This window comes from Molossus molossus, unplaced genomic scaffold (assembly GCF_014108415.1).
Source record: "Molossus molossus isolate mMolMol1 unplaced genomic scaffold, mMolMol1.p scaffold_m16_p_14, whole genome shotgun sequence".
Lineage (NCBI taxonomy): Eukaryota > Metazoa > Chordata > Mammalia > Chiroptera > Molossidae > Molossus > Molossus molossus.
Window position 1 is genome coordinate 6,932,705 of NW_023425349.1, and position 26,792 is coordinate 6,959,496.

Here is a 26,792-nt window from a genome sequence, read left to right on the forward strand (position 1 = left end):
CGGTGTGTGTCTCTTGCATCCATGTTTTTTTTTTTCTCTCTCTCCCTCCCTCCCCTCCACTCTATCTAAAAATCAATAGAAAAATATCCTTGGGTGAGGATTAACAACAGAGAAGTAAAAGGAAGTCAGAGTGGCCCTATAACCATCACAGAAATTTACAAGTTATTAACAAATCTTCCCATAAACAGGACACCAGCCATGCAATATATTCAAAGTGCACAATTAGACAAATTTTTAAAAATAAACTTTTAAGCTTCAGATTCATAGAAAAATTGTGAAAATAGTTTGCAGAGCTCCCATATACCCTGCATCCAGTTTCTCTTATTATTAACATATTAGTGTGATACATGTTACTATTAATGAACCACTGCTGATACATTATTAACTAAAGTCCATACTTTATTCAGATTTTTTTGGTTTGTACACAAGAAAATCTGTTCCAGGATCCCGTGTTATATTTAGTTGTCATGTCTCCTTAGGCTCTTCTTGGCTATGACAGTTGCTCAGACTTTCCTTGGTTTTTTTTTTTTTTTTTTTTTTTATCCTCACCCGAGGACATTTTTCCATTTTTTGCTCAGGTAGAGTGGGAGGGAGAGAGAGGAACAGAGAGAGAGAGAGAAACATCGATGTGAAAGGGACACATCGAGTGGCTGCCACCCGCACAACCGACCAGGGCCGGGGACAAACTGCAACTGAGGTACGTGCCCTTAGCGGGAACCGAACCCGGGTCTCTCAGGACCGCAGGCTGACGCTCTAACTGCTGAGCCAAACCGGCCAGGGCAGACTTTCCTTGGTTTTGATGACCAAGGTTTTGATGACCTTGACAGTCTTGAGGAGTGCTGCTCAGATGTTTTGTAGAATATCCATCTATTGGGAGTTGTCGGATGTTTTTCTCACCATTAGACTGGGGTTAGGGGTTTCAGAAGAAAAACCAGGAGGTAAAGTACCATTTTCACCACATCATACCAAAGGCACATGCTACCCACATGACTGATCACTGTTAATGTTGACCTTGATCACCTGGCTGAGGTGTGTTGTCAGGTGACTCCACTGTGAGGTTACTCTTCTTCCCCTTTGCACACTGTCTTCTTGGGAAGGAAGTCACTTTGCACAGCCCAGACCTATGTACGGAGTGGGAGTTTTGCTTCATCTCCTAGAGGGCGGAGTGCCTACATAATTTCGAATTCTTCTGCATGGGAGATTTCTCTTCTCCCTGCTCATTTATTAATTCAATGACATATTTGTATCAGCATGGGTTCACTGGTACTCATTTTATACTTGAGTTATAATCCTGGGTCCTTTGTTTTTATATATATTTTGTTCAGATAGAGTGGGAGAGAGAGAGAGAGAGAGAAACATCAACATGAAAGGGACACATCGAGTGGTTGCCACCCTCACAACCCAACCAGGGCCGGGGACAAACTGCAGCCGAGGTGCATGCCCTTAGCGGGAACTGAACCCGGGTCTCTCTGGACTGCAGGCTTACGCTCTAACCGCTGAGCCAAACCGGCCAGGGCATTTTTTTTTTTTTAATCCTGGGTCCTTTTGACATACCCATTTTATTGTGGGTTTTGAGCAATTTGACAAGGTTTGATATATATAAATGCCTGTGAAACCATGACCACAATCAAGATAGTGAACATATTCATCACCCCAAAGATTCTGCATCTCCTTCCCTCCTTTCCTCTCCACCGTGCACCCCCAGGCAGCCACCAGTCTGTTTTCTGTCACCATATGTTTGCATTTTCTCGTTTTATATACATAGAAGCAAATCTTTATTTTCTGGCCTCTTTCATTCAGCCTAATTATTTTGAGATTTATCTCTTAGTAGGTTCTGAACGACATGAAGGGGCAGTGGGACACTTGGGTAGAACCCCCTGGGGGTGTTAGAGAGGGGTAATCAGTAGGGTCAGGAGAAGTGGCAAAGTGCAGGCTGCGCAGTTGTGGGGGGTGAAGAGGCTGGTGGACTCCTGGGTTCTCCCTTGCCGACGAAGGCAAGAGCCAAAGAGGAGAAACTGGTTAGGTGGGAAAGACAGCCAGTTAGATGGCTGTGCCAGAATTGAAGTGGGGTTTCTGGGGGACATCCCACTGTCTGAGGCCTGGAGTCAGGATAGGGCTGACCTGAAGCCACAGGCTGGGCATTCATGGCAAAGATGGTAACAGGAATTAGGGGAGGGAAAAGGTTGCGAGGCCATGTGCACGTGGCCTACAAGGGCCAGGACTGAACCCTGGGGAACCCCATTCTTAAGAGGCAGGGCTGCAGAAGAGAGGATCAAGACAGGGAAGCATGTCCAGAGGGGTCAGTTAAAAAAGAGACAACAGCCCAGCTGGTGTGGCTCAATGGACTGAGAAGTCCAGGTCTGATTCCAGGCTGGGACACATGCCTGGTTTTGGGCTCCATCCCCAGTAGGGGGCGTGCAGGAAGCAGCTGATAGATGTTTCTCACATTGATGTTTCTATCTCTCCCTTCCTCTCTCTCTAAAAAAATCATTTAAAAAAAAAAGAGACAACAGGCCCAAAATGGAGTCATTTGTGCTAAGCCCACACCACCAAACTAAGATCTAATACCTAACCTAATTACAATTTCAACCTTTCCCAGGAATGTAATCTTAACTGGGTCAGTCTGCAATTTCCTGGTCCATAATGAGGTAATATACTCTTTTTTTGTCCCTGCCCCCTTCTGCCTAGAAAAGGCTGCCATTTTGTACTTGCTAGATAGGATGTTACCTAATTCATGAATCACTGATTAAAATCAATCTGATCTTTGAATGTATTCAGTTGAGTTTTGTTTTGTTTTTTTAATCCTCACCCGAGGACATTTCTGCATTTATCTTGAGGTAGAGCAGGAGGGAGAGAGGGAGGGAGAGAGAGAGAGAGAGAAACATCATTGTGAGAGAGACACATAGACTGGTTGCCACCCGCACAACCCCAACCAGGGCCGGGACAAACCAAAACCGAGGTACGTGCCCTTAGTGGGAACCGAACCTGAGACTCTCTGGTCTGCCGGTGGACGCTCTCACGCTGAGCCAAACCAGCCCGGGTGAGTTTTGTTTCTTAACAGAGGTAAGAAAAATAAGGAGAGGCCAGGTAGGGGGAAGAGCGTCACATAGCCACAGAAGGGCATGGATCCTGGAGGAAACTGGCCACCAGGATCAGATACTGGGGGCAGGTTACAGAAGTCCTAGCCTGGAACAGAATTATGGGTTGGCCAGATCTGGGTTATACCTGTGTGAGAACCCCGGACCTGAGCCACCTGTCCCCTGACATGCCACAGAAACAGGGAAGAGCATCGCCATCCCTGGATTTGCTCAGCCACAGCTGGTTCCTCAGCCCTGAGGTAACCCTGGGCATCAAGCAGGGCTGTGCTCAATGCCGGTCCACAGACAGGAGGCCTCTGGCTGGAATGCATTAAGAAAGAGGCAGTGTAGGGCAGTGAGCAGTGCATGGCAAGCCAAGAGGCATGGGCCTGCCCTAATGTCCTGCCCAATCTTGGCAAGGAGGACGAAGGGAGAACTTTGCCATTTTTGGTGGAGGGGCTGGTCACTGGGATTCCTTCCTATATTGGACAAAGCTGGAGCAGCTGCCCGGTAGGCAGAAAATAGGGGCCTCTAAGGCAAGGACCTCACTAGCCTCCAGACTCTCCCCATTAATTTCCCCATTTAATCCTGACACATCTCAGTTTAGAAGACACTAATAATTATTTTTATTTTACAAAAGGGGAAACAGGCTGGAGAAGATGAACAGAGAGCTGATGGTTCTCTCTTCATACTCCACCCCTAGACCCTTACCTCCACCCTCGCAGTGCTGTGCACGCAACATGCTGCTTTGCAAGCAAGTCACCTTCGCCCGGGCTCCAGGCCACATCAGAAAAGGTGGCTGGGGATGCTGAACCGACTCAGCAAGGGTGGGCCTGCCCACCCAAACAGCCCTTCTGCTGAGCCTAGGAGGTCCACAGGCCCCGCCTCCTCAGGAGCCCCCGTCCCCACAGGGACTGAACGACGTGGCTGGGGCAAATCCAAAAGTGCCAGTGTCCCTGAAGCGGCCTCAGTTTCCTCGTTTGTAAAACGGGGCCGGCTGCCCACAGTTCTCGAATGCTGCGGTTTCCAGGGACCCGCTCGCAGGTGCTCGCCCTGACCCTCGAGAAGGTGCCTGCAGCTGCAACTCCCCCAGGGGCCAGGGGTGGGAGGGCTCCGCGGTCCCACCCAAACCCCAGTCCCAGCCTCGACTCCCCGTCCCATTAAGGGGCCCCTGAGAAAGCAAAGGTCGTTTCAGGACTCCCCCGAGTCACTGCTTCCGCGAAGCCGTCGTCCTTGCCTTTTGCGCCCGCCTCTCCCGGCACGCCCAGGTCCCCGTTGGGGCCCGACATTGCGGGTCGGGCTCTGCAAGGACAGCGTGATGACGGGCCGCGGCGACCCTCGCACGCACCGTGGGCTCCGGGTGGAACCTCGCCGTGTCAGGCGGCCGAGAGCCGCAGGGCTCCGCCCCAAGGCCTGAACTTTCAGGCCCGAGCCCCGCCCTCGCCATCACTCCACCCCCGCCTGCACCAGACTCCGCCCCCCAGGCCGAGCCCCGGCCGGTCCAGAGCCCTGCACCTGCCGCAGCCCGGCTCGCACCTCCCCAGCGAGCAGCGCTCCGTGCCCGCCCCGCCACCAGGCTCCACCCCTCTGACCCACTACCTGTCTCGCCGTCAGACCTTCGCCAGCTCCGAGCCCCGCCCCTCTCCTGGCCGCCGGGCGGGACCCCCCTGGGGCTGCCCGCGGAGAAGCCTGGGTGGCGGCGGACCGGGCCCCCAGCCAGAGCGAGCCAGCCGGGCGGAGGGTCGGGGCAGACTGGGACCCCCGTTCGCCCCCTCCAGCCTCTGGGAACGTGCGGGTGGGAGAGCCAGCGCCTCCGCGTGGGCGAAATCTTAGACACGCGATTTCTTAAGGTCCCCAACATGTAGGGAGGTTTTTATGGTTCAGGCCTCAGGAGAAATGGTGCAGCCGTGCGGGAGGCCAGGAAGAGCCCGAGTTTCTGGCGCCCCCCTACTGTTAGTCCGCTATGGCTGTCTCCGCGCCCTCCAGTACCCGAAGCCGTGACCCCGACACTCCGAAGGGTTCCGTCTCTCCGACTGGGTGCATGAGGCAGAAATTACTAACTACATAGAACGGGCGACGCTAGGGCTGAGGCCACACCGGGAACCACGTGGCCGAGCCTGGGCAAGCGCCCGGGTATTCTCTGCATCGGGACCGGGTCCCCACCGAGACCCGTTACAGCTGCGTACTCAGGACCCGGACATTTGCCGACTCCCGGACATCCACCGTGTTTCTGCGGCCCTGCGGAGGGGATGAAAGGCGGGCGCCGGGCACGCACGCCCCACCTTGCGAGCGCTGCCCCGCCTCGCTCGGCGTCACCGTCACCCCGGCAACCTGCCTGGCGCCGGAGACCCGGCCCTTTAAGGGAAGCCTCAGCCCCGAGGTCTTGGTTTCGCGCGCCCGCCCGCGGCGCCGGCAGAGTGAACATGGCCCAGGCTGCACGGGCGCTGTGGCCCGGCGGGCGCGCTCTGGCCTGGAGGCTGGGCGGTAGCCCGGCGTCCCGACTCCCGGTGCAGAGCCGGGCTGGCTTCGCTGGGGCGGCCGGAGGCCCAGGCCCTGCAGCCCTCGCCCGCAAGGGGAGCCGGCGGCTCCTGGGGACGGCGGCTCTGGCCCTGGGGGGCGCCGTGGGGCTGTACTACACCGCGCGGTGGCACCTGCGCGCCCAGGATCTCCGTGCCGAGCGCTCAGCCACGCAGGTGGGCCCGGGCTGGACCGAGCTGCGCGCGGGAGGGCCGCTGGGGTCAGCGCGGGACCGCGGGGTTCTGGGGGGCGGCGCGGTCGGGAATCGCCTCCGCTGGTCGCTCGTGACCTTGGGCGAGTGACTTGGTTTCGTCTCCCAGGCCACAGCGTCCTCATCTGTGAAACGGGGCCGCGACAGATGCCCGCTCACTAGAATTACTGTCTTTGCCTTAAAGTCGTGTTTCTAACTTGTTGAAAGACTTTTTAATGGGAATGTTTTGAGATCTCGGAAAAGGGAAAGAAAACCTTTTTCGGTTTATCCAATTCCAAACATTTTGTCGCCCCCCTCGACAGTCGTCCCCAAATCCTAAGGTTATGTATGCATTTGTATTATTAGCATTTTAATGGCACCGACTCCAGGTCCTGAGACAGGGAGGGACATGAGCATGTTCCCCGCCAGTGGTGGCCCAGCTGCCCCTGCAATGCTTTGTACACAGCACCAGCTCAGTCTTTCTCTGCTGTGGTCCCCACCGTCCACCCACAGGTGCTTTTTCCTGGCCCCGGGGTAACAGGGGTGGATGGGAGAGGAGGAGGGGTCTGTGTATCTCCCTGCTCACTTCCATGACTCCAGCCTCAGTTTCCCACCTGAACACTGAGGGCAGTGACTGCAGCTGTGACTTTCAAACATGAGTATGTAGCAAGCTCACCTGGGGCTTTACTGTTGAACGTGCAGGATCCTGGATCCAGGCCCAAGGCCCTGATACAACACTCCCCCTTGGAGATTTGAGGTAGACCCCACTCTGGCCGTCGCTGAGCTACTGGCTGGGTTGTACCCCAGCTCTGCCCCCTCACTCAGAGGTCCCTGGGGGTGGGAGTGGGGATGTGCACTCTAAGTTGAAACAATTGCTCTGCTTCTGGGAGGGCACATCTGCAAGTGTCTGGTGTCCTCTTGAGACAAGAGGCCGAGGACAGGTGTCTTTCCAGTGTAGGACAGAGCCCAGAAGACTCCTTCTACACAGACTAGACTCCCTGCCTGGGCAGCACTCTGGAGCCTGCTCTCCACCTCCCAGAACCCACTTTCTCTGCCTCCCTCCCCCACCATTCCTCCCAATGTTCTCAGGGACATCTTGGAAGACTACCCTGGGAAACAAGATTGCTGGGGGCAGGGCCTGGGTTTGGGGGCAGGCCTGGGGAATAGGCCTCAGAAGCCTCCCTCTCTCTGCTCCCCACCCAGCTCTCCCTCTCCGACCGCCTGCAGCTGACTCTGTACCAGTACAAAACGTGTCCCTTCTGCAGCAAGGTCCGTGCCTTCCTCGACTTCCACGCCCTGCCCTACCAGGTGGTGGAGGTGAACCCTGTGCGCAGGGCCGAGATCAAGTTCTCGTCCTACAGGAAGGTGCCCATCCTGCTGGCCCAGGAAGGAGAGAGCTTGGTGAGCTTTGGGAGTCCCCCGCCATATCCTGGGCTGCCCTGGAGTACTGTCCGAGTCGGGCCCTGCTCTGAAGTCCTGGAAGGAAGCTGGGTTCTTGCCCCCCTGAGGATTATGAGGGGAAAGTAGCTGGTATACAGTAGATGCTTAGTAAATGTAGGCTGCCGACCTTCCCACCAACACCAAAGACCAGCTGGTCTAAGAGATGCAGAGCAGCCCAGAGCTTAACAACGTGGGCTCTGAAATCAGGGTGGTCTGGGTTCAGGGTGTGGCTCTGTCCCTCACTAGCTGTGTGACTTGGGACCAGTCACTTGGCCTCACTGGGCTTGCTTCCTCATCACTGAGCAGAGGACCACACTCTCCAGGTTGTAGGGGATGCTTGGCCCAGTTTGGCGCCTAGTATGTAGCTTCTGGAGTTCACCCTGCTCCTCAGTGCCCTGGAGGCCAGGCAGGTGGACTAGGCAGGCAGGGCCCAGACCCTGGGTCCTCCCCACACCCTCTCCCCATTAGCCACACCGGGGTCCCCCTTATGACGGGCTGCCCTAAGACTGGGAACTGTATCCTGGGGGCAGGGGTGAGCTCAGTGGGCGTTGGTTATAGGGGTAAACCCCCAGGTGGCGCACCAGTGCCCCGGTTCCATCCACCAGTGCCTGCGGAGTGCCTGGGCACCCGTGTTGTTCAGAGCTCCCCACCCCCATCCACAATCTAAACTGACCCTTCTCCTCCAGCAACAACTGAACGATTCCTCTGTCATCATCAGCGCCCTCAAGACCTACCTGGTGTCGGGGTAAGGAGCCCCTGGCAGGAGCCTTTATCCCTTCTGTGTCCAGGGAGGCCTCACCTGAGCCCTGCATGGGAGCGGGGTGGGGCTGCTGCTTACATTTTCAGAATGGGCCCTGGCGTCCTGCTCAGAGACTCCCTGTCCTCTCCTCCGCACATCTCTCTCTGTCAGGGAAGTGCTCCTGGTGTCTGCCCCAAATCCCTCTTGCTGCAGGACCTCCTGTGTCACCCACAAAAGGGTGAAAAACTTTTGTGGGTTGGTCCTGGCTCCACCCAGGGCTGGGTCAGGCTGGGGTGGATGTTCACCCTAAGGAGGCGAGGGCTCAGTCTCCTGGAGGAGGAAGGAGTTGGGGTGAGACTCTGGATGTATCCCAAAGGCAGCCCCTGGAAGTCATCATCACCTACTATCCATCCATGAAGGCCGTGAATGACCAGGGCAAGGAGGTGACCGAATTCTGCAACAAGTACTGGCTCATGCTGGACGAGAAGGAGGCCCAGCGAATGTATGGGGGGAAGGAGGCCAGGACGTGAGTGGGTCTGGGCTGCCCGAGTGGGAGTGGGTTTGGGGGGGTGGTTCTTCTTCAGAGGGGACCAGGCTGAGCGAGATGCTGTGCGGGGGGAGCAGCATGGGAGACCGCGAGGGCTGGGGCTGTCTGCATAAGGACCTGCTGCTTAGGCCTCAACTCCCCATCTAGATAGTGGGTCTGCTCCCCACCTCCCAGGCCCTGGCTTAGGACCCACTCTGCCCGCTGCTTGCCCGCAGGGAGGAGATGAAGTGGCGGCAGTGGGCGGACGACTGGCTGGTGCACCTGATATCCCCCAACGTGTACCGCACACCCACTGAGGCCCTGGCCTCCTTTGACTACATCGTCCGGGAGGGCAAGTTCGGGGCCGTGGAGGGCGCCGTGGCCAAGTACCTGGGCGCAGCTGCCATGTTCCTCATCAGCAAGCGGCTCAAGAGCAGGTGATGGTGAACGTGTGTGCATGTGTGTGCGTGTGCGTGATGGCCTTCTCGCTGACCCACCTGGGCCTGGATGGCAGTGCCCCTGAAGGACTCCCCCATCCCTGCCCAGGCACCACCTCCAGGATGACGTGCGTGAGGACCTGTATGAGGCTGCTGACAAGTGGGTGGCAGCTGTGGGCAAAGACCGGCCCTTCATGGGGGGCCAGCAGCCCAACCTGGCTGATCTGGTGAGTGTGGTGGTGGTGAGGGGTGCCCAGATTGAGGATCCTGTCTTTGGGTTGGGGAAGTCCAGGCAGGGAGAGCCCGGATGTAGGCAATACCTACCTGTCCCAGCTCCCCCACCTCAGAGGCACCTGGCTCCATCTGTTGTCAGGGGCTTAAGGGAAACCAACTACAAGGAACCGTTTTGGTTCCCATAACTGACAAGTTTAATGGAGGGGTTGGCTTCAGGCTTGGCTGGATCCAGGGGCCCAAGTGGTATTACCAGGGCTCAGGATACCCTGTTACATCTGAACTCCTTGAAGTTGGCCTCAGCCCAAGGCCAGCCTTTGCCAGTGCCCCAGGCTACCCCCGGCAAAAAGCCCTGGATCCATGTCCATGGTGAAGCATTCCTGCAGCCAGGGTGAAACATGTGATTGGCAGGCCCAGGTCTGGGGGGGAGGGTGTCTCAGGACCTGAGAGTGGGGGGAGGTATTTTCCCAAAGGAAACCCTGGGGATGTGTGTTTGCCCAAAAAGGGGGTGCGGGTGTGGGGCAGGTAAAGCCTACAGTTATCCCGATGTTTCATTCAAAGCCCTGCGTGCAGAATTAGTCCTCCATGGGTCCTGGAGCCCTCAGGGGAGGTGACGGGCCCAGGGCACACAGCTGGCAGATGATGGGGCAGGTCTGGATGCCCCTCTGTATCCACCGCAGGCCGTGTATGGGGTGCTGCGTGTGATGGAGGGCCTGGAGGCCTTTGACGACCTGATGCGTCACACCCGCATCCAGCCCTGGTACCTGCGGGTGGAGAAGGCCATCGCTGAGGCCCCCCAGTGAGTGAGCGTCGTGCCGGGAGGAACCGGCAGGCTGCAGAAGACGCCGGCTGCCCGGCCCGGGCCACTGGGCCAGCACTTGGCGATGCTGCGCAGGGCGACAGTCTCATTCTACCTCTTGTCCACCCCCACCCCGCAGCTTACTGTTTCTAATACTGGACATCTGCTGGGACCCTGGGATGCTGGGGACAGCCCCCTGAGGGGCACAGGGAGGCTACCTCCCCCTCGGCCCTGCCCTGTCTAACCCTGTGGGGGGATTGGGTTGAGCCCCCACCCTGGCCAAGGGAAACAGGGGCATCCTGGTTTAGGGAGAGCCCTATCCTTGACTCCTCATGGTTCTGCTCTGCCCAAGCACCCCTGGGACTCTGTCTTGTTTGAAATAAAGAAAAAGATTGCTGACCCCTGGTGTCGGTGCTGCAGTGAGGCCCGTGGCCGCCTGTCTGGGTGGCTTCAGATGGACCACGCCCAGCCACGTTTGTCCAGAGTTACTAAGGCCTGGGGTGAAAGGCTTAGCGGGCTTCATGTCACGTAATTCCTGGGACCCCAGCAGGGAGGCTCAGAGGTGGCCCAGTGTGTGGTCTCTGAGGGACTGACTGTGGGACTCTGGATGGTGGTGCCCTTGTCTGAGCCTCTGTTTCCTCATCTGTCAAATGGGCATAATGATGGTCCCCACCGCGAGGGGAAGTGGTGAGGGTCCGATGACAAGATGCGGGTCAAGTGCATAGAAGGACACCGGGCTCAGCAGGGGCCAGAGCTGCAGTCCTGCTCTACAGCCCAGGACAGAGGGTCCAGGGGGCACAGTGCCTGCCGAGGCGCCCTGGCAGTGGGCGGCCAGCCCAGGCTTCCATCCCAGGCCTGGGGTTTCACAGGGATGGGCACTGGGATGGGGTCTGTAGAGAGAAGCCAGCTGAGGACTGAGGGGGACTATGGGTAGAAGCCCCTTCTGAACATGGTGCCCCGGGCTGGGGTCATTGTTCCCCTGTTCTTGGCAGATAAGAGGCCCAGGTGCCCACCATGGCAGCCCTCCAGAGGCCGGAAAGGTGGCCGGTGCACCCAACTCTCCACTGAGTCCTCTCTGTTGGGGGGTGATTGGGCACTCCTCCCAGACCCATTCTGGAGTTTTGATATTTCATTCTTTAAATATTAGTCCTTCATGGGTCATGATATTTCATTTTTTGTTTATTGATTTCTAGAGAGAGGGAGAGAGAGATAGAAATAGCGATGAGAGAGAACACTGATTGGCGGCCTCCTGCATGCCCTCCACTGGGGATCGGGCCCACAACCTGGGCATGTGTCCTGACCCGGAATTGAACCAGCGACCTCTTGGTGCATGGGTTGATGCTCAACCACTGAGCCACACCGGTGGGGCTCATTCTTTATTATTTTATTTATTTTTTAATCCTCACCTGAGGACACTTTTGCACTTCAGATAGAGTGGGAAGGAGAGGGGGGAAGAGAGAGAGAGAAACATCGATGTGAGAGAGACACATCGACTGGTTGCCACCCACACAACCCCAGTGGGGGCCGGGGATGAACCACAACTGAGGTACGTGCCCTTAGCGGGAACCAAACCTGGGACTCTGGTTCATGGGCCGATGCTCTAACCGCTGAGCCAAACCGGCCAGGGCCTTTATTATTTTAAAACAAAAATAATTTATGTTCCCTGAAACAGGGTAACATCTAGACATGGCAGCCTCGGTTTTTCCCACGGGGCTGGGCTGCTGCCTGCCTGTTCTCGCCCGTCGTGGGCATCTGTCAGCGTGTGTCACGCTGGCTCGTTCAGTGTGGGGGCACAGCCAGCAGGCGGGTCCGTGTGGAGGAGCACTGGGGTGGCTCCCCCTTGCTGTCCCCTGGGGGTGTTGAGCATGCGGGGCTGTGGGAGGAAGGAGAGAAGCCTGGGCCTGAGGCCACACGTTTGTGGCATGAGGACCCATGGAAGCTGCCGCCGAGGGGCCAATCAATAGGTGTCAGGGTCCCCAAGGCACCAGTGTCCAGAATGCTGTTCCTGTGTCATTGCTCAGACCTTAAGTCTCAAGGGGCCTTTGCTCCAGGGGTCTGGGGTGGCCTGTGGGCCCCAGGGCCCCCTCAGCAGTGCAGGGACTGGGCTGAGCGCCATGGGGCGCCGAAGGGGCCCTGCTTCCTGCCTGCTGCCCCCACCCCTTTCCCTTCTCCCCCAGCCTTTTCCTGCCACCCTCAACCTCGCCAGGTTACTTGGTACCTTTCCGGCTGCGCAAGGAGGCAGATTCCCCTCTCCTTTGTCTCAGTCCCAAAGGGAGCACCTGATGTGCCCCGCTTGGGACAAATGTCCACTGTCTGTCCATGACATTTGTAACCAGGGAGGGGTCTCACCACCGCAACTCCACCCCGTGCTCCCAGCCCCTTCTGTTCCTCCTGCTCAGCCCAGTGATGATGTCTTCCAGCCTCGGCCTCCCCTTGAGGCCCAGTCCAACTAAGGAGGCTGCAGGGGCAGGCGAGTCCCTGCTACCAGCCATGTCCCCTCTCTCTGTTTGCATATGTCACAGAGATGCTTTCTACTGTTTCCACATGTCACAAAGGAAGTTATAGTTGGTAGCTGAACCAAGCTGGGGACGGGAGCCTGACTCCTGACTCGGGCTTTTTCCCTGGGGCTGCGGCAGGCACAGAGGAGCTTGTCTGAAGCATCCTCACCCTCCTCAACTGAATGGTCACCTTGATGCAAAGCCCATGGAGGGTGCTAGCTAGACTCCATCTCTGTGACTGGGGCTGGAGACTGGCTAGTCAACCCAAGGCCACCATGGGGCACCAACTGAGCCCTGCTTCTTTCACCGAGTATCCTCCCCCTCCCCCCCGCAAGAGGTGACAACCTGCCCTGGCCAGTGTGGCTCAGTTGGTTGGGTGTCCCCACATCTCTCTCCCCTTCCTCCCTCCCTTCCACTGTCTCTAAAAACCAATGGAAAAAATATCCTCAGGTGAGGATTAACAACAACAACAACAACAAAATCAATTAAAAAATTAAAAAAGGTGACAATCTGGCCTCAATTTTCCTGTGTTCCTTGGCCTGGCTCGCTTGGCATGTTTTCCCCAAATCACCAGAGTGGTAGAGGCAGCAAGCCCTGTAGGAGATGGAAACAAGGTCTGTTGCTGCCACCTTGTGTCCAGCTCTAGCATTGCATATTATCTGGGCTGTCTTCATTATCCAGGGACTATTTGCCCAACTGTAAAAAGGGTTTAGCATGCAAGGGTCTGAAGATGGGCAGGTAGGAAAAGCACACCTCCCAGGAATAAGGGCCTCAAGCCAGGAACCCCTGCCTCATCCTGGTCATGCTCAGGTCCCTCATCCTTGATGGCAGCAGAAGGCCTGAGGTGGGAACCCTACCTACCACTGCTCGCTGTGACCTTGGGCAGGCCCCGTCCTTGCCCATCCTTAGATGAGCCACTGGAGGTCAGTTAACCCCCATGGGATTAGTGGCATCACAGCTGATGAACCCAGTAGTCAACAAGTGAGGGGCATTTTTACGCAGCCAGTGGGTCGGCTGTCTATTCTCAGAACACACTCCCTGCTCTGTTCCCAGCCAGGTTCCCAGAGCTCACAGACGAACTTTAGAAAGTACAAAGGCCAAGAGTCCTGAGAACAGCGAGAGCCCTAAGTCGGGAAGGCAGGAGGAACCGGCAGGCTGCAGAAGACGCCGGCTGCCCGGGCCCGGGCCACAGCCCAGACTTCAAAGATTGGAGGACTTCTGATTCACTTTTGTTAGATGTTAAAATTTTAAATTTCACCATGTTATGCAAATAATGAATGTTTATTGTATATAAACAGAACTGGCGCCTGGCTGGTGTGGCTCAGTGGTTGAGCACTGACCCACGCACCAAGAGGTCACCAGTTCGGTTCCCAGTCAGGACACATGCCCAGGTTGTGGGCCCGACCCCCAGTGCGGGGCATGCAGGAGGCAGCCAGTCGATGTTCTCTCTCATTGATATTTCTATTTCTCTCCCTCTCTCAAATCAATAAAGAAAAACTGTATTTTTTTTGGTATGTGCCCCTAGTGGAAACTGAACCCAGGACTCTCTGCAGGCCGATGCTCCAATCGCTGAGCCAAACTGGCCAGGGCAATAATGAACAAATTTTAAAAAGAAAGAAAGAAAAAGAACTGGCAGATAAGCAAAAAGATGGTGCCAACTGTTACCATCCCACCACCCAGAGATACAACCACTTAAACATTTTTTTAGGGTACAGTCGTCCCTCGCCACTTCGCGCTCTGACTTTCGCGGCTTCACTCTATCGCAGTTTTTTCGAATATATTCGTTAAAAAGTTGATCGAGACAGTGAAAATGATACAGCGCACACTCGGTGGTCTGAGTCAATTATACACCCCTGTATTACAACTAAAATTAAAATCACTGTACGTGTGGACTGTAGGCCTATGTGTTCGAGCGCCCCAGGATCCTTCAGCGCCAGGCGCAACCGCTAGAGTCTGGAACGGATTAACCGCGATAAACGAGGGGCGACTGTACAGCCTTCTTGTTTATCTTTTATGTACCCTACATATAGCTCAAATATATATTTATATTTTATATGTAGTAAATACATATTTATATATCAGTTAAATTTGGTGGCAAGCACTGTTTTAAGCTCTTCATGTACATTACCTCATTTAACTCTCACGACATCTCTGTGAAGTAGGCACAGATATTTTACAGATGAGGAAACAGGCATCGGAACAGTTGCGTGAATTCCCTGGTGTCACACAACTGACTGGGAAGTTGCAGAGGCAGGACGTGAACCCAGAACTCATGGCTCCAGGGTCTCTGGTCTTCATCACAGTGTCACATTGATCCTCTTGCTCTCTCGATAAGTTTTCCTTTATTTATTTTTTTAAATTGTTTTTTCTTTATTGATTTTAGAGAGAGAGGAAGGGAGAGGGAGAGATAGAAACATCAATGAGAGAGAACATCCATTGGCCGCCTCCTGCATGCCCCTCACTGGGGATCGGGTCCACAACCTGGGCATGTGCCCTGACTGGGAATCGAACCAGCGACCTCCTGGTGCGCGGGTCAACGCTCAACCACTGAGCCATACCAACCAGGCAATTTTTCTTTATTTTAAATAAAAATTCAAATCACAAAGTAGAGCCTCAATCCTAAACGTATTCCAGATTAGACACGGTTCTCCCTCCTCCTTCCGGATGATGTGCAGCACTCCGGGTGTTCCATGGGATGGCTGGTCCCTGTTTGCTAAACCAGCTGAGCGGGAAGGATTTTGTCGGGCAGCAGGGTCTACTAGGGAACAGGAGCTGTGGTGGGCTGAAGAGTGGCCCCCAAATGTGTCCAGTTTCTAACCCTGGAACCTGCGAATGTTACCTCAGGTGGTTAAGGGGTCTTGTAGATGGGATTAAATGCAAGATTTTGAGATGGAGAGAGTTTCCTGAATTACCCAGGCGGGCCTTACGTGTAACCACCAGTGTGCTTAGAAGAGGGAGACCTGACTACAGAAGCAGAGGCTGGGGTCACGGGAGGAAGAGGTCACAGCCAAGGGAGGCAGGCGGTCTCAGAAGCCGGGAGAGGCAAGGAATTGGGAAGGAACCGGCCCTGCAGACACCTTGAGTTCGGCGCAGTGAGATGGATTTTGGACTCTGGCTTCTAGAACTGTGAGAAGACACCTTTGTGTTGCGTTAAGACGCCAGGTTTTCTGGCGGCAATTTGTAATAGCAGCCCTGGCATACTGGTACACGGTGTCAGCCGGTGCAGCCAGGGAAGAGAAGCCGCGACTGTCCCTTGGGCAAGTCCCCTGCCCGCGTCAGTGCCCCTGCAAAACGAGGGGCTGGGGCTGGGCTCTTCAGCAGGCGTGGGCAGGGCCAGCGCCTCTCAGCAGCCTCCACACCTGCTGTGGGGAGATAAAGGTTCCTCTTGGGCCACAGAGGCTGTGCTGGTGGGGACAGCAAGCAGCTGAGACCTCTCCTCAGGTGAGCTGGGGCCCAGAGCAGGAGGCCTGGGTCTATTTCGCTTCCTCGGGGGACTGGGGCCAGCCTCTGGTTCTCTCTAGCCTCAGTTTCCTCATTCTGGGTGCCTCCCTGCCCTACGCCATGACCCCTCCTGCTGGCCCTTCCCATCCAGCCCTGGCCGGCCTCTCAGCCACTGTGACTGGGCCTCACTGGTCTGCTCCAGCTTGCTCGTCTGTCCTGGAGCCCAGGGACCAAGGTCCGCACCTGGGCAGCTGGCCCAGCTCCGGGTTGCTCGTGCTGTCACCCTTCCCCTACATTCCACCCGGTCGAACCAGTGAGGTCCGGGGCAGCCCAGCGGGAGCCGAGCTTGAGAACATGGCCTGAGTCAGCAAAGCTGGTTTGAACCTCAGCTCAGCGTTGCCCTGTATGAACCAGGATGAGTCCTCCCCCTCTGAGCTGTAAGGAAGGTTCTGGGCCCATCTTGCTTGCGAGGAAATTGAGGCTCAGAGAGCCATGAGACGTGCCCAAGATCTTACCGCCAAGGTGCCAGGATCGATTCAAGTACAGTCCTGCCCCACAGGTTCTCTGTGGCCCCCGGCCTGGGAGAGCAGCCGGGGACCGAGGTTCCCCGAAGTGGATCGTGGCACCGTTCCAGCCCCCCTGTAGCCCCCCCTGCCCAGCACCAGGCATGCGGCACGCCGGGGTCCACGGGCCTGCCTTTGAGGCCCTTACTCATGGCGAGGTTCTAGGCAAGTCCCCTCCCGGAGCCTTCGTTTCCTCATCTGTAAAATGGAGATGTGGTGGCAGAGTGACCTCCTGGAACTGCTGACGGCTAAGCGAGGTCTTGCGGTGCCGTCCCCAGCTGGTACCCCATACCCGCCGTCCCCAGGATTCAGAGATGAGCTAAAGGAGGTTGAAGACACCCTCCTCACAGCAAAAGTGGCTCCCCACCCCCACCCACCCTCCAGTTGGATTTCCTTTCAGATGCCAGAGATCCCAGGCCCGAATGAGTCAGAGCATTTCGGTGGAAATGACTGTGTCCATTTGGAATCCTGGATGGGGAGGGGAGCGGGGGTAACGCAGTCGTCTGATTTCCAGCGGCCCTTCCAGGCACATCTGGAGGTCAGCACCTGGAACGCGGCTCACTGGGCTGCTTCGGCTCACAGGGCAGCATTCTCCGGGAGGCTGGGGGTGGGGAGTCTGTTCCTGGCCTCTCCAGCTCCCAGGGGCGCCTGCATTCCTGAACTCTGGTCCCTTTCTGTCTTCAAAGCCAGCGACCTGGGCAGAGCCCTTGCGCCACCTCCCTGGCTCTCTCCCAGCTCCTCTCCCACACTGAGAGATCTTGTGATTATTGGGGGCCCCTCAGGCAATCCAGGCTCATCTCCCTGTTTCAGGGTCAGCTGATTAATTCCATCTGCAGCCTTAACCTCCTTGGCCATGTCGGCTGATTCACAGGTTCTGGGGATCAGGACACAGACACCCTCAGCAGGGGCGTAGTTCTGCCTACCACACCACGAACCGTCTGGCTGGGTTCCAGCCAAGGAGTAACTGGTCGTGAAGCTGCCCGGCACCTGCTGGGACCGGCAGTGAGGCCAATGCCCAGCCCTCATGGAGGGAACAGACCCCAAACAGGAGAGCAGGCAGCCGAGTGGGTGGTGCAAGTGCTGGGAGAAAAGGAAAAGGACGTGGGGCTGGGCTGGGTGGGTGAACAGGTTACCACTAAAACAATGTTTTTATTGATTTTTTTTTTTTAGAGAGAGAAAGGGGAAGGGGAAGAGAAACCTCGACAGGCTGATGGGGAATCACACCAGTGCCTCCCGCCGGAGGGAACTGAGGAGGCGTGGGGCACCAATTTGCCAAGATCCCAGGGTTGGGAAATGATTTGATGCCCGTCACCCAGACAACAAACAACTGGGGCAAACGGCACGTTAGTTTCCTAGGGCTGATAACTCCCCAGACTTGCAGGGCCTAAAACAACAGAAAGCCCTCTCCTAGTCCAGGAGGCTGTGTCTGAAGCCCAGGTGTCAGCAGGGCTGGGTCCTGGAGGGTCCGAGAGAGAAACTGTCCTGCCTCTCCTTCCGGGGGCTGCCAGCATGGCACCACCCACTCTGCCTGTCGTCACACGGCGCTCTCTGCGTCTCTCCTGGTTGTCTGCGTCCAAATTCCCTTCTGCGACACCAGTCACAGGATTTAGGGCCCATCCTAATCTGGCATGACCTCATCTTAACTGGACTACATCTGCAAAAACCTTATTGCCAAATAAAGCAACATTTTGTTTTTTTGTTTTTTGTTTTTTTATCCTCACCCGAGGATATTTTTCCATTTTTTGTACAGATAGAGTGGGAGGGAGAGAGAGGAAGGGAGAGAGAGAGAAACATCGACGTGAAGGTACACATCGAGTGGCTGCCACCCGCACGACCAACCAGGGCCGGGGACAAACTGCAACCGAAGTACGTGCCCTTAGCGGGAACCGAACCCGGGTCTCTCCGGACCGCAGGCGGACGGTCTAACCGCTGAGCCAAACTGGCCAGGGCTAAAGCAACATTTTGAGGTTCCCCGTGGACACAAATTGGGGGCAGAGGGCGGGGGGAGACACTGTTCAACCCAGGCCCAGTGCTACGTGCCAGTTCCATGGGCACACTCCCGTGCTCCCCACAGCCTGAGTGTCCGAGCTCCGGGCAGACCCCCAGCTTCTTCACACCGTCCCGACCCGCAGCAACCGCGGCACGGGGCTGTCGGGATGCGGATGTGGACTGTTATTTAATGAACACCTGGGGAGTACTACGTGCACTGAGCCCTGTCCCCAGAGGCCTCCTCCTCTCCTGGGGTGACAGGCAGAAAGCAAATAAAACCAGGTGGGGCCTTCCAACATCTCTAAGTCAGGAAGATGGGCAGGAGCCCGGGGGAGGTGAAGCAGGTGGGGGCTGGGGCTGCTTCCAGCAGGAAGGAGCCACCAGCTCTGCCGGAGGAGCCGAGTCAGAGGAGGGCAAAGGGGAGGCCACCAGACTCAGCAATCAGAGGGCACAGTGGCCTGGTCAGAGCAGCCCAAATCCAATGAACACACATTCTAAAGAGGGAATGTCTCTGAGAAACCCAGAGGGGGTGGTTTTCTTGTCTTCTTAACCTGTTAACCGGGGAATAACCGGGGAATTCCCTTTTTACTGTATGCAACGTTCGACGTATTTATACGTCCCGCTCGGTTAACAGGTTAATATGTTTTCATTGATTTTTTTCCTTAGAGAGAGAGGGAGGGCAAGGGAGAGACAGAAACATCGATGTGAGAGAAACATAGGCTGCCTCCTTACTGCCCCCAACTGGGGATGGAGCCCGGAACCCAGGCATGTGCCCTGACCGGGAATGGGACGAGACGGCTATCCATGGGACAGTGCTCCATCCACTGGGCCACACCAGCCGGGCTCTTGTTTTCTCTGATGAAAAAACTGGGCTCATTTTCTAATGTGAATACCCCATACCATCCAAGCCCAGGTCAGAAAAATCATGCTCCATCATCAGCTTCGAAATAACTTTATTAGAGGCTGTTTTAAATGACAACTCCCAATTCTTTAATTTGCTTTGTCACAAATCCAGTTAGAACTATATTTGTTTAACAATAATTTTTGCATTGATCTTTGCATCCTATATAAATTAAATTGTCCTCATCGGGCCATTCTGGTGGAATGAAAAGTGCAACTGTGAGGCTGCAGGCGGACCAGCGTACTGACAGGCAGCAGGGTGGGGGCGGGGAGAGAAGCCCCTCGCAGGCGTGGAGAGCTGGCCAGCCTCTCCTCCAGCCCCACTCCAAACTCACAGTGATAGGCACCTCGCTGCCTCGTCATTCAGAAAGGGCAAAATAAAGACATCCTCCTGGTCCGAGAAAGGATTTGGACTTCCATCTTCAATGGAATGGCGCTTTCTCCCACTCTCCCCACCCCCGTCAAACCCCCGGGCCCTGCGGCGTCCAGGGTGCGCGCCCGGCCCGGCCAGCCAGAGGACCTCTCTGTGACCCAGGCCCCTCCGCTCCTTGTCCCTTTTCTGTCTTTGGACAGATGTGACGCCCCTGTGGGCAGTGATGGGAAGGTCACTTCCACTTTCTCTCCTCATCCCACCTCTTAGGTGTTGGGAAGGTACAACCAACCATGAACATAAATATGAATAAAAAATGAACTTGAAAATGACAGGCTATTAATTAAACACATCTATAAAAATAGTTAGGACATAACTCTGTTCAAATAAATACGAAATAAATAGGCTCCAAGCAGTGTGCTACGTCGCATCAGTGGAATGTGAGGCTGGCCCCGTGTGGCCCCGGTTGGGACTGGACACAATCCCAGGGGCATCAGGGACTGTAATGCAGTCAGCCAAGTGCTCTGCTTGCTTTGTCTTCCCTCTGGAAGCACAGAACCTGCACATTTGTCCGGCGTGTCTTTCTGAATAAAACTCTTTCCTTGCAAATACATAATTAAGGCTAACCCTCTCTCTCAGGGCACACAGACACAGGGCAGAAACTGGCCTTCCTGTTACCGCACCCACTGCCCTCAGGCCAGAGGGGGTCAGGGTGCTGGTCTGAGCTGGCGCCAGTCCCAGTGGAGTCCGGAGCCAGCTCAGAGCACAAGGAGACCCCCAGCAGCACAGGGCAGAAGCTTCTAGGTTCTAGGACCAGCACACAGCTCCCGGAAAGCCATGCGCCCGGGGGCCAGGCAGCCAATGGCAGGGCTGGCCCTTGTCCCTGCATGCACATGGGCATCCGCACCACCTGCTGGTGAGCTCAGCCGGGGGTGAGCACAGCCAGACGCCGCCCTCTTCCCTGCACAGCCCAGCCAGAGCGATGTGTACGTTGGGAAGTCAGGGTGGTGAGGTCAGGTGGAAGTACCTTTCCCCATGGACTAAGGGATGAGGAGTGAGGTGGGTCATGGGAGTGGGCTGGCAGCCCCCCTCCTACCATATTAAAACAGCAGTGAGGAAGAAGCAAAGTGGGCATGGGAAAGATGCCCAGCAGGCTAGAGGGCGGGGGCCCTGGCCCATGGTCTGGGTGGGAAGAGGAGATGGAAGAACTAAGCCACCTCCTAGCTCTGCTGTTTGGCAGGCACTGCAAGAAACATCCTGTCCCTTTACGCATAAGCCTGAGTCCTGCTGACGCCTGGACCCGAGGGATAGCCACGGACTTCCATGGAATGGATAGGAGGGTCGGCCAAGGTCAGCAGGACAAACCCAGGGGGCCTGCCAGTTCCCCCACCCCTCCCTACAAATGCTTCCCAGGGTTTTCACAGCTTGGCTTAAGTCAGCTTAGTGTTGGCACATTCACAGAATGAGATGCTACACATCCCAGGGCTGCAGGCCCAGGATCAGCGAGTCCGCTGGGCAAGGCTGTCCTCCCTCCTGTCGTGTCACCGAGACTGCACGCCCAGGGTGATCTTCAGGTTCTCGTACACCACATAGCTGATGCTCACAGCTGGGATCACCTTCATGAAGTTGGGGGCCAGTCCTCGGTACAGGCCAAAGGCCCCCTCGGTACGCAGGATCTGTTTGAAGAGGCTGCTCATGGTCACCTCCGGGGCGCCCTCAATGGAGGCTGCAGTGAAAAAGGTCACCCATCAGAGGCCTTTTGCCAGCTCCTCCCTGGATCCCAATCTGCCCAGGAAGATGGGCCCCTGGGGACTGGCCTAGGACCAGCCTTACCTTGGGCCTGCATACGGGTCCTGACCAAGGCCAGAGGGTAGCTGGCCAGCTGGCCACAGGTGCTGGATATGGTGCCACAGGCCAGGAGCACAAACACGCCAGGGTCTGCACTGCTCACTGCATAGCGCTGCAGCCAGGCATTCTTGAGTGTCTGCAGGGGAAAGGGTGCAGGGATGAGCCAAAGTGCCTGCGAGCCCAGGAGTGGGGGCAGTGAGAGGCTGCGGCTTGGGGGAGACAGCGTCATTAGATCCCAGCACACGGGATCTGTGAGGCCGCTGTAACCTGATTCCCTTGGCCTAGGCTCCTGGCCTGCCCGCCCATTGTTTCTGCTGTCCCTGGGGATTCCTGCGTAGGACAGGAAATGGGGATGAGGCAGAGGCAGCACCCCTTCCCTACAGAGCACTGTGCTCTGGAGATGCCTGCCAAGTTCCTGGGGGACAGAACCTGGGGGCTGCAGGAAACCCTTGCAATGAATGGATGAGTCTGAAGGAGACACTTTGGTGCTGTTCTTTGTCCTACTCATTCCCAGTGGTTACCAGGCATGGAGACAACAGGTGGGGACATGGTGAAGAGGGGCTTTTTGAATCTTTCCTGCCAGTACAAGAGGCCTGAACCCTCTAGGGCCTTACCTCGTAGACAGCTAGGTCTATCCCCGCGTAAGGGATGATCCCCAGCATGTTGGGAACGTAGCCTTTATAGAAGGCGGCCATTCCCTCTCTGGCCAGGATCTTCCTGGCGCAGTCCAGCATGCCCGAGTACTGGCCTGTCTTGCGCAGGGCCATCCGGGTCTTCAGAACCTGCAGAACCCAACAGAAGCAACAGAAACATGAGCATGGCCCACCCCTCAGTTTCATCCCAACGTGCACTGCCCGCCCCAGGACCAAGGTGGCCCCTCACCTCCATCGGGTAGATGCTACTCTGCGCGATGGCCCCTGCCAAGGACCCTGCCACAAGTCTCTCCTGAATCCTTAGAGTCTCCTGGTCACTCCCAACAAGACGCTTGATCTACAACAGGGAGCAAACAAACTGATACACCCAAGACCAATGCACCTGCCCCTGCCCCACCCTTCCTCCCGGAGCCAATCAGGCTTAGCCAAGACATGTATCCCTGGCCCACAGTGGAAATGGCAGCAGAGATGGGTCAGACCCAGGCCCCCCACATCCCACCTCGCCCTGCTGTCTCTGAGGTACAATGACTAGGGTATCAGCAGGGCAGAGACCTCAGCCCAGGGGAAGCTCAGCAGGCAGCTGCCAATTGACAAGTCTCCCTGGAGAGTCAGGTTCTCACCTGTTCATAGGCCATGAATTTGATGGCAGACTCCGGGGCAATTTTGAGGACATTGATGCCATTGCCCCGCCAGAGTGACTTGGCCCCTCCCTCTCGAATCATCTGGGTGAACCCACCCACGATGCACATGTTGTTGCTGCGGGAGGCGTGGACCTGAGGAGGGAAGGAACAAGGGGTCAGAAGGAACTCAGCAGCCACAGGGTTGCCACCATCCGACAGAGAGCCTTTGCTCACTGGCCAGCCATCAAGGTTGACAGGCAGGCACCACCTTCTTGTATTCTGAAGACTAACTCAGCACTGTGAGAATCAAACACGGCCACTCAAGGTCCAGCTAGATCTCACCACGCACCTACTGTGTGTCAACGTCATGCTAAACACCTCCATAAGGACTACTTTTTAAAATGAAAAAACTGAACTCTCCTGGCCGGGTGGCTCAGCTGATTGGAGCCCTGTCCCGTGTACCAGAAAGGTCACTGGTTCAATTCCCCGTCAGGGCACATACCCGGGTTGTAGGTTGGGTTCCCAGTCAGGGGGTGTAGGAGAGACAACCTATCGATGTTTCTCTCTCACATCGATGTTTCTCTTCTGTCTCTCCCCCTTCTGCTCTCTCTAAAAGCAATAAAAACACATCCTCAGGTGAGGATTTAGGAAAAAATTTGAGTTTTTTATTATGGAAAAATTTCAAATATGTACAACAGTACAGAGAATTCTATAATGAGCGCCCGTGAACCATGACCAGCTTCCAGTCATGAAACCACAGCATGTGCGTCCTTGCACTGCCCCACCCCGCTGGATTACTTTAGGGGACACGGCAGGATGGCGTCGTTTCGCCCAAGTGCAGTGCTTTCACTATCTACAGCACCCCTGGGAATTCGGTGAAGAAAACAAAACTGACAAGGCAGGCAATGTATTACAAGCCTCTTCGGTCAGAAGTCCTGGGGGTCAAGTGACTTGCCCAAGGTCACACAGCCCTGAGGCTGGAATGGGGTCAGATGATTCCAGGCCTACAGCTCTTCTCCCTGAACCACTCTACTTCCTTGTTTCGGCACGAGAAGGAGGGGTCACATTATGCACCAACAGGCTAACACAAGGCAGGCCCGGGAGGGCAAGGGGGGAAGGGAAAGGATGACGTCTTTTCTGAGCAGGAAAGCGCCAGAACAAACAAGGTGGCAAGGAGCAACTGGACACTGCTCAGAAGATGCTAAAGTCCAATAGTGAATGCTTGTGCAGGCTGGTTTTGAAATCCTGCCCCTGACGTTGGTCTAGCTTATCTCTGTCCTGCAGACGTGGACTCAGGCATCTGGCCATGGTAAATGGTGTCTGGGCCAGGTGAGCTTATGCTCACACCTTCCCTGCCATGTGACACCTACACAAGAAGTGCCTAAAGAAAGGTTCCTGCCACACCCCCATTCTCACCGGCTTTACCTGTTCACATTATGGCCCTGTAATGTGACCCCTGGCTTAAAGGCCTCAGAAAAAAAGAGCTCAGCTATGTGCAAAAGGTTACCCAGGCCTGGATCTAATGTTGCCCTTGTCTGAGCAATAATTCCAATATAACTGATTGGGATAGAAAAACATGGACCCAAAGTAGGGCCCCAGACAAGGGAGGGGAGACCAACCAACCAAACAACGCCAGAGAGGAAACCAGGAGGTTTGGGCCTGTTTTCCTACATACCTGCATGAGCACCTTGAGTCTGTCCAGGGGGGCCGTGCAGGTTCTGGATACGGCCCCGGCCCCACCTCCAGCCACGAGGTGTCTCCACCACATCCCTGTCTGCCTCTCCTCCACTGTAAACTCATCGGGGACTGTCAGATTCTCACCCACATCAAAGATCTGTGAGGAACACCAACAAAAACCAAAGATCAAACGAGCAGGCCCTGACACTTGCGGCAAAGCTGCTGGTGGACAGCTAGGTCTATAACCTTCCACCGTCTAGAGGGGGTCACCCAGGTGGTGAGAATGCCAAGGACTCTGGGTGGGAAACTGATGCACTAGAGCCCCCACCATACGAAGGTGGCAAAGCTCCGGGCCCTGTCTGTGGCCTTGGCGAGGCCCAGGCACGGAACGTGAGCACCACTGGAAGAAAGCAGTTACAGAAGCCTGCAGACAGCCTCTCGATTACTGCCAGGGGCTCCTGCAAGAACAGCTTACACAGGCATTTCAGCTGAGGATCACCAGGCTGGCTGTACGGAAACGATCAAGCCAGGGGTGGAATTCTCCTGAAACCTGATGTGTAACCAGACCATGCTGGCAGAACATTATGTAAGGCCCCAGCGAATATGAGAGGGGTGCTGTGCCTGAGTATCACCCTCTCTTCTGGATGGCATCATGGCTGGTCAGGCAGGGCCAGCTCTGCTCTGACCTGGGGCTGCAGGCCAGACCCATGGGTCAGCAGTCCACATAATTTCAACCAACAAAGATGCCAGGTGCCCCCTGAGGATGAGGCCCTGGCCTGGGAACTTCGGGGGACAGGCAAGAAGGAGTACCTTGACTTCCCCCCCCAGAGCTGACAGCCTGGGGTGGATCAGACTAAAACTGAGGGGATGATCAGCAAGGACCTGCAGAGGGACGCACCCCACATGAAGGAGGCTCGAGGGCAGGGGAGTCAAGGGAGCCACCACCAGTAAGGGTGCAGATTTGTATTTCTCACCAGCAGCTCTGATGGGTGAGAGAGCATGTGTGCGACGGTGGGGGAGAAACCCACCAGCCGTACCACTTGTTCCCTGGAGAGAGCCCCCTGGCCCAGGAAGGCTCACACTGGCTTTGGGAGGGCAAGTGCGATCAGCGGAGGGGGTTGGTGGGTCTTGAAGAACAGGCAGCTGGTGGGGATGGGAGGGCACCTCTGGCAGAGGAACCCTGTGTTTGGGGAATGGTCAGGTCATTCGGAAGTGGGCGGGCGTGTGGGAAATGGAGGGGGCATGTGGAGGGCTCTGTAGGACTGGCAGAGAAGTGCACAGTCTCGCTGTTGAAGGGGCTGGGACCAGCACCTCCATCTCCACCCTTGGGATGGGGACTGACGTTGGGCGAAGGGGACCCTATGAACGGAGGAGAGAGAAACTGCCTTCAGGCTCTGGGAGCACAGGGCTCACCGTGGAATGCTTCCAGTACAGGATGATCTCGGGGATGTTTTCCACGGGATGCAGAAGGTGATAGTCTCTCCACTCGTTCCAGTCAATGGTCATCGTGCCGTTCTTATCCATGCTGCAAGAGAAATGCACGGTTGCCCACGTGTACGCAGGCCCATCTATCGGCCGTACTTCCCGCCTCCAGGTTAGCCAAAGGCAGGCACATGCCACCAAGGAAACCACAGAGGGCACCTCTGCCCCAAGCAGAAAAGGCGAGGTGGCTCCACACTTCACTTTGCACAAAAGAGGGATATAATGACCCATAAAAAACCCATTCTGATCAGGCACAGAGGTTAAGGAGGGAGGTAGTCACCAGGGTGACATGGATACTTACTAGGTGACAGGGCCCCAGAAGTGGCCCGTCCGTATTCTGACAGACAGACAAAGAAGGATGCAGAGGAGAGAGGAGAAACAGTACAAATAAGCGTCCTGAGCGGATGTAAGTGAGGCAGACACACAGCACAGCACAGCACGAGGAGACCCCCCCTCCAGCAGCTGGAGAGTGGGCACAGGAGGCTGCTATCCCTGACCAGCCGGCTCGGGGCCCAGGGACGTGGAGGCTCAGCCAGGAGAGGAAGCCACTCCTAGGGCTATTCTGTGCGACTTCCCAGCACAGCAACAGCTATGCTGTCCCCCAGGACCACCACTCACCTCTGACCTGCCTTTTGGGGCAGCATATGTAATTGTGGCAAGTCCACCTTAAGTGGAGGGCTGATAAGGCAGAGAAGGGTGTTCCCTACAAGCCTTTCACCTACTTGAACCCCCCCCCCGCAACTAGTCTTTTCTCTTGTGGCTCACTAGTGAACAGGCATACTTCCAGGAGATTAG

At 56.0% G+C, this 26,792-nt stretch overlaps 2 protein-coding genes across 7 annotated transcripts in view; one reads left to right on the forward strand and one right to left on the reverse strand.

The window, feature by feature from the left end:
- Positions 1-5,494: 5,494 nt before the first annotated feature.
- PTGES2 (prostaglandin E synthase 2) lies at positions 5,495-10,335 on the forward strand. Its single transcript, XM_036261227.1, has 7 exons — positions 5,495-5,770; positions 6,988-7,185; positions 7,911-7,969; positions 8,340-8,489; positions 8,726-8,926; positions 9,036-9,153; positions 9,838-10,335. The coding sequence occupies exons 1-7, from the start codon at positions 5,501-5,503 to the stop codon at positions 9,958-9,960; spliced, it is 1,119 nt and encodes a 372-aa protein (XP_036117120.1). The 5' UTR covers positions 5,495-5,500; the 3' UTR covers positions 9,961-10,335.
- Positions 10,336-19,393: 9,058 nt separating this feature from the next.
- The window catches only part of SLC25A25 (solute carrier family 25 member 25), a 36,435-nt gene continuing 29,036 nt past the window's right edge, over positions 19,394-26,792 (reverse strand). For 3 of the 6 annotated variants that reach the window (XM_036260857.1, XM_036260858.1, XM_036260862.1), the window contains exons 4-11: positions 26,299-26,334; positions 25,929-26,040; positions 24,514-24,672; positions 22,839-22,991; positions 22,448-22,555; positions 22,180-22,347; positions 21,551-21,701; positions 19,394-21,443 (exon numbers count right to left, since the gene is read on the reverse strand). In XM_036260857.1, the coding sequence (XP_036116750.1) occupies positions 21,259-21,443; positions 21,551-21,701; positions 22,180-22,347; positions 22,448-22,555; positions 22,839-22,991; positions 24,514-24,672; positions 25,929-26,040; positions 26,299-26,334 (1,072 nt within the window). In that variant the 3' untranslated portion in view covers positions 19,394-21,258. The remainder of the gene's footprint in view (positions 21,444-21,550; positions 21,702-22,179; positions 22,348-22,447; positions 22,556-22,838; positions 22,992-24,513; positions 24,673-25,928; positions 26,041-26,298; positions 26,335-26,792) is intronic. The other 3 variants (XM_036260859.1, XM_036260861.1, XM_036260863.1) reach the window with 1 other exon arrangement.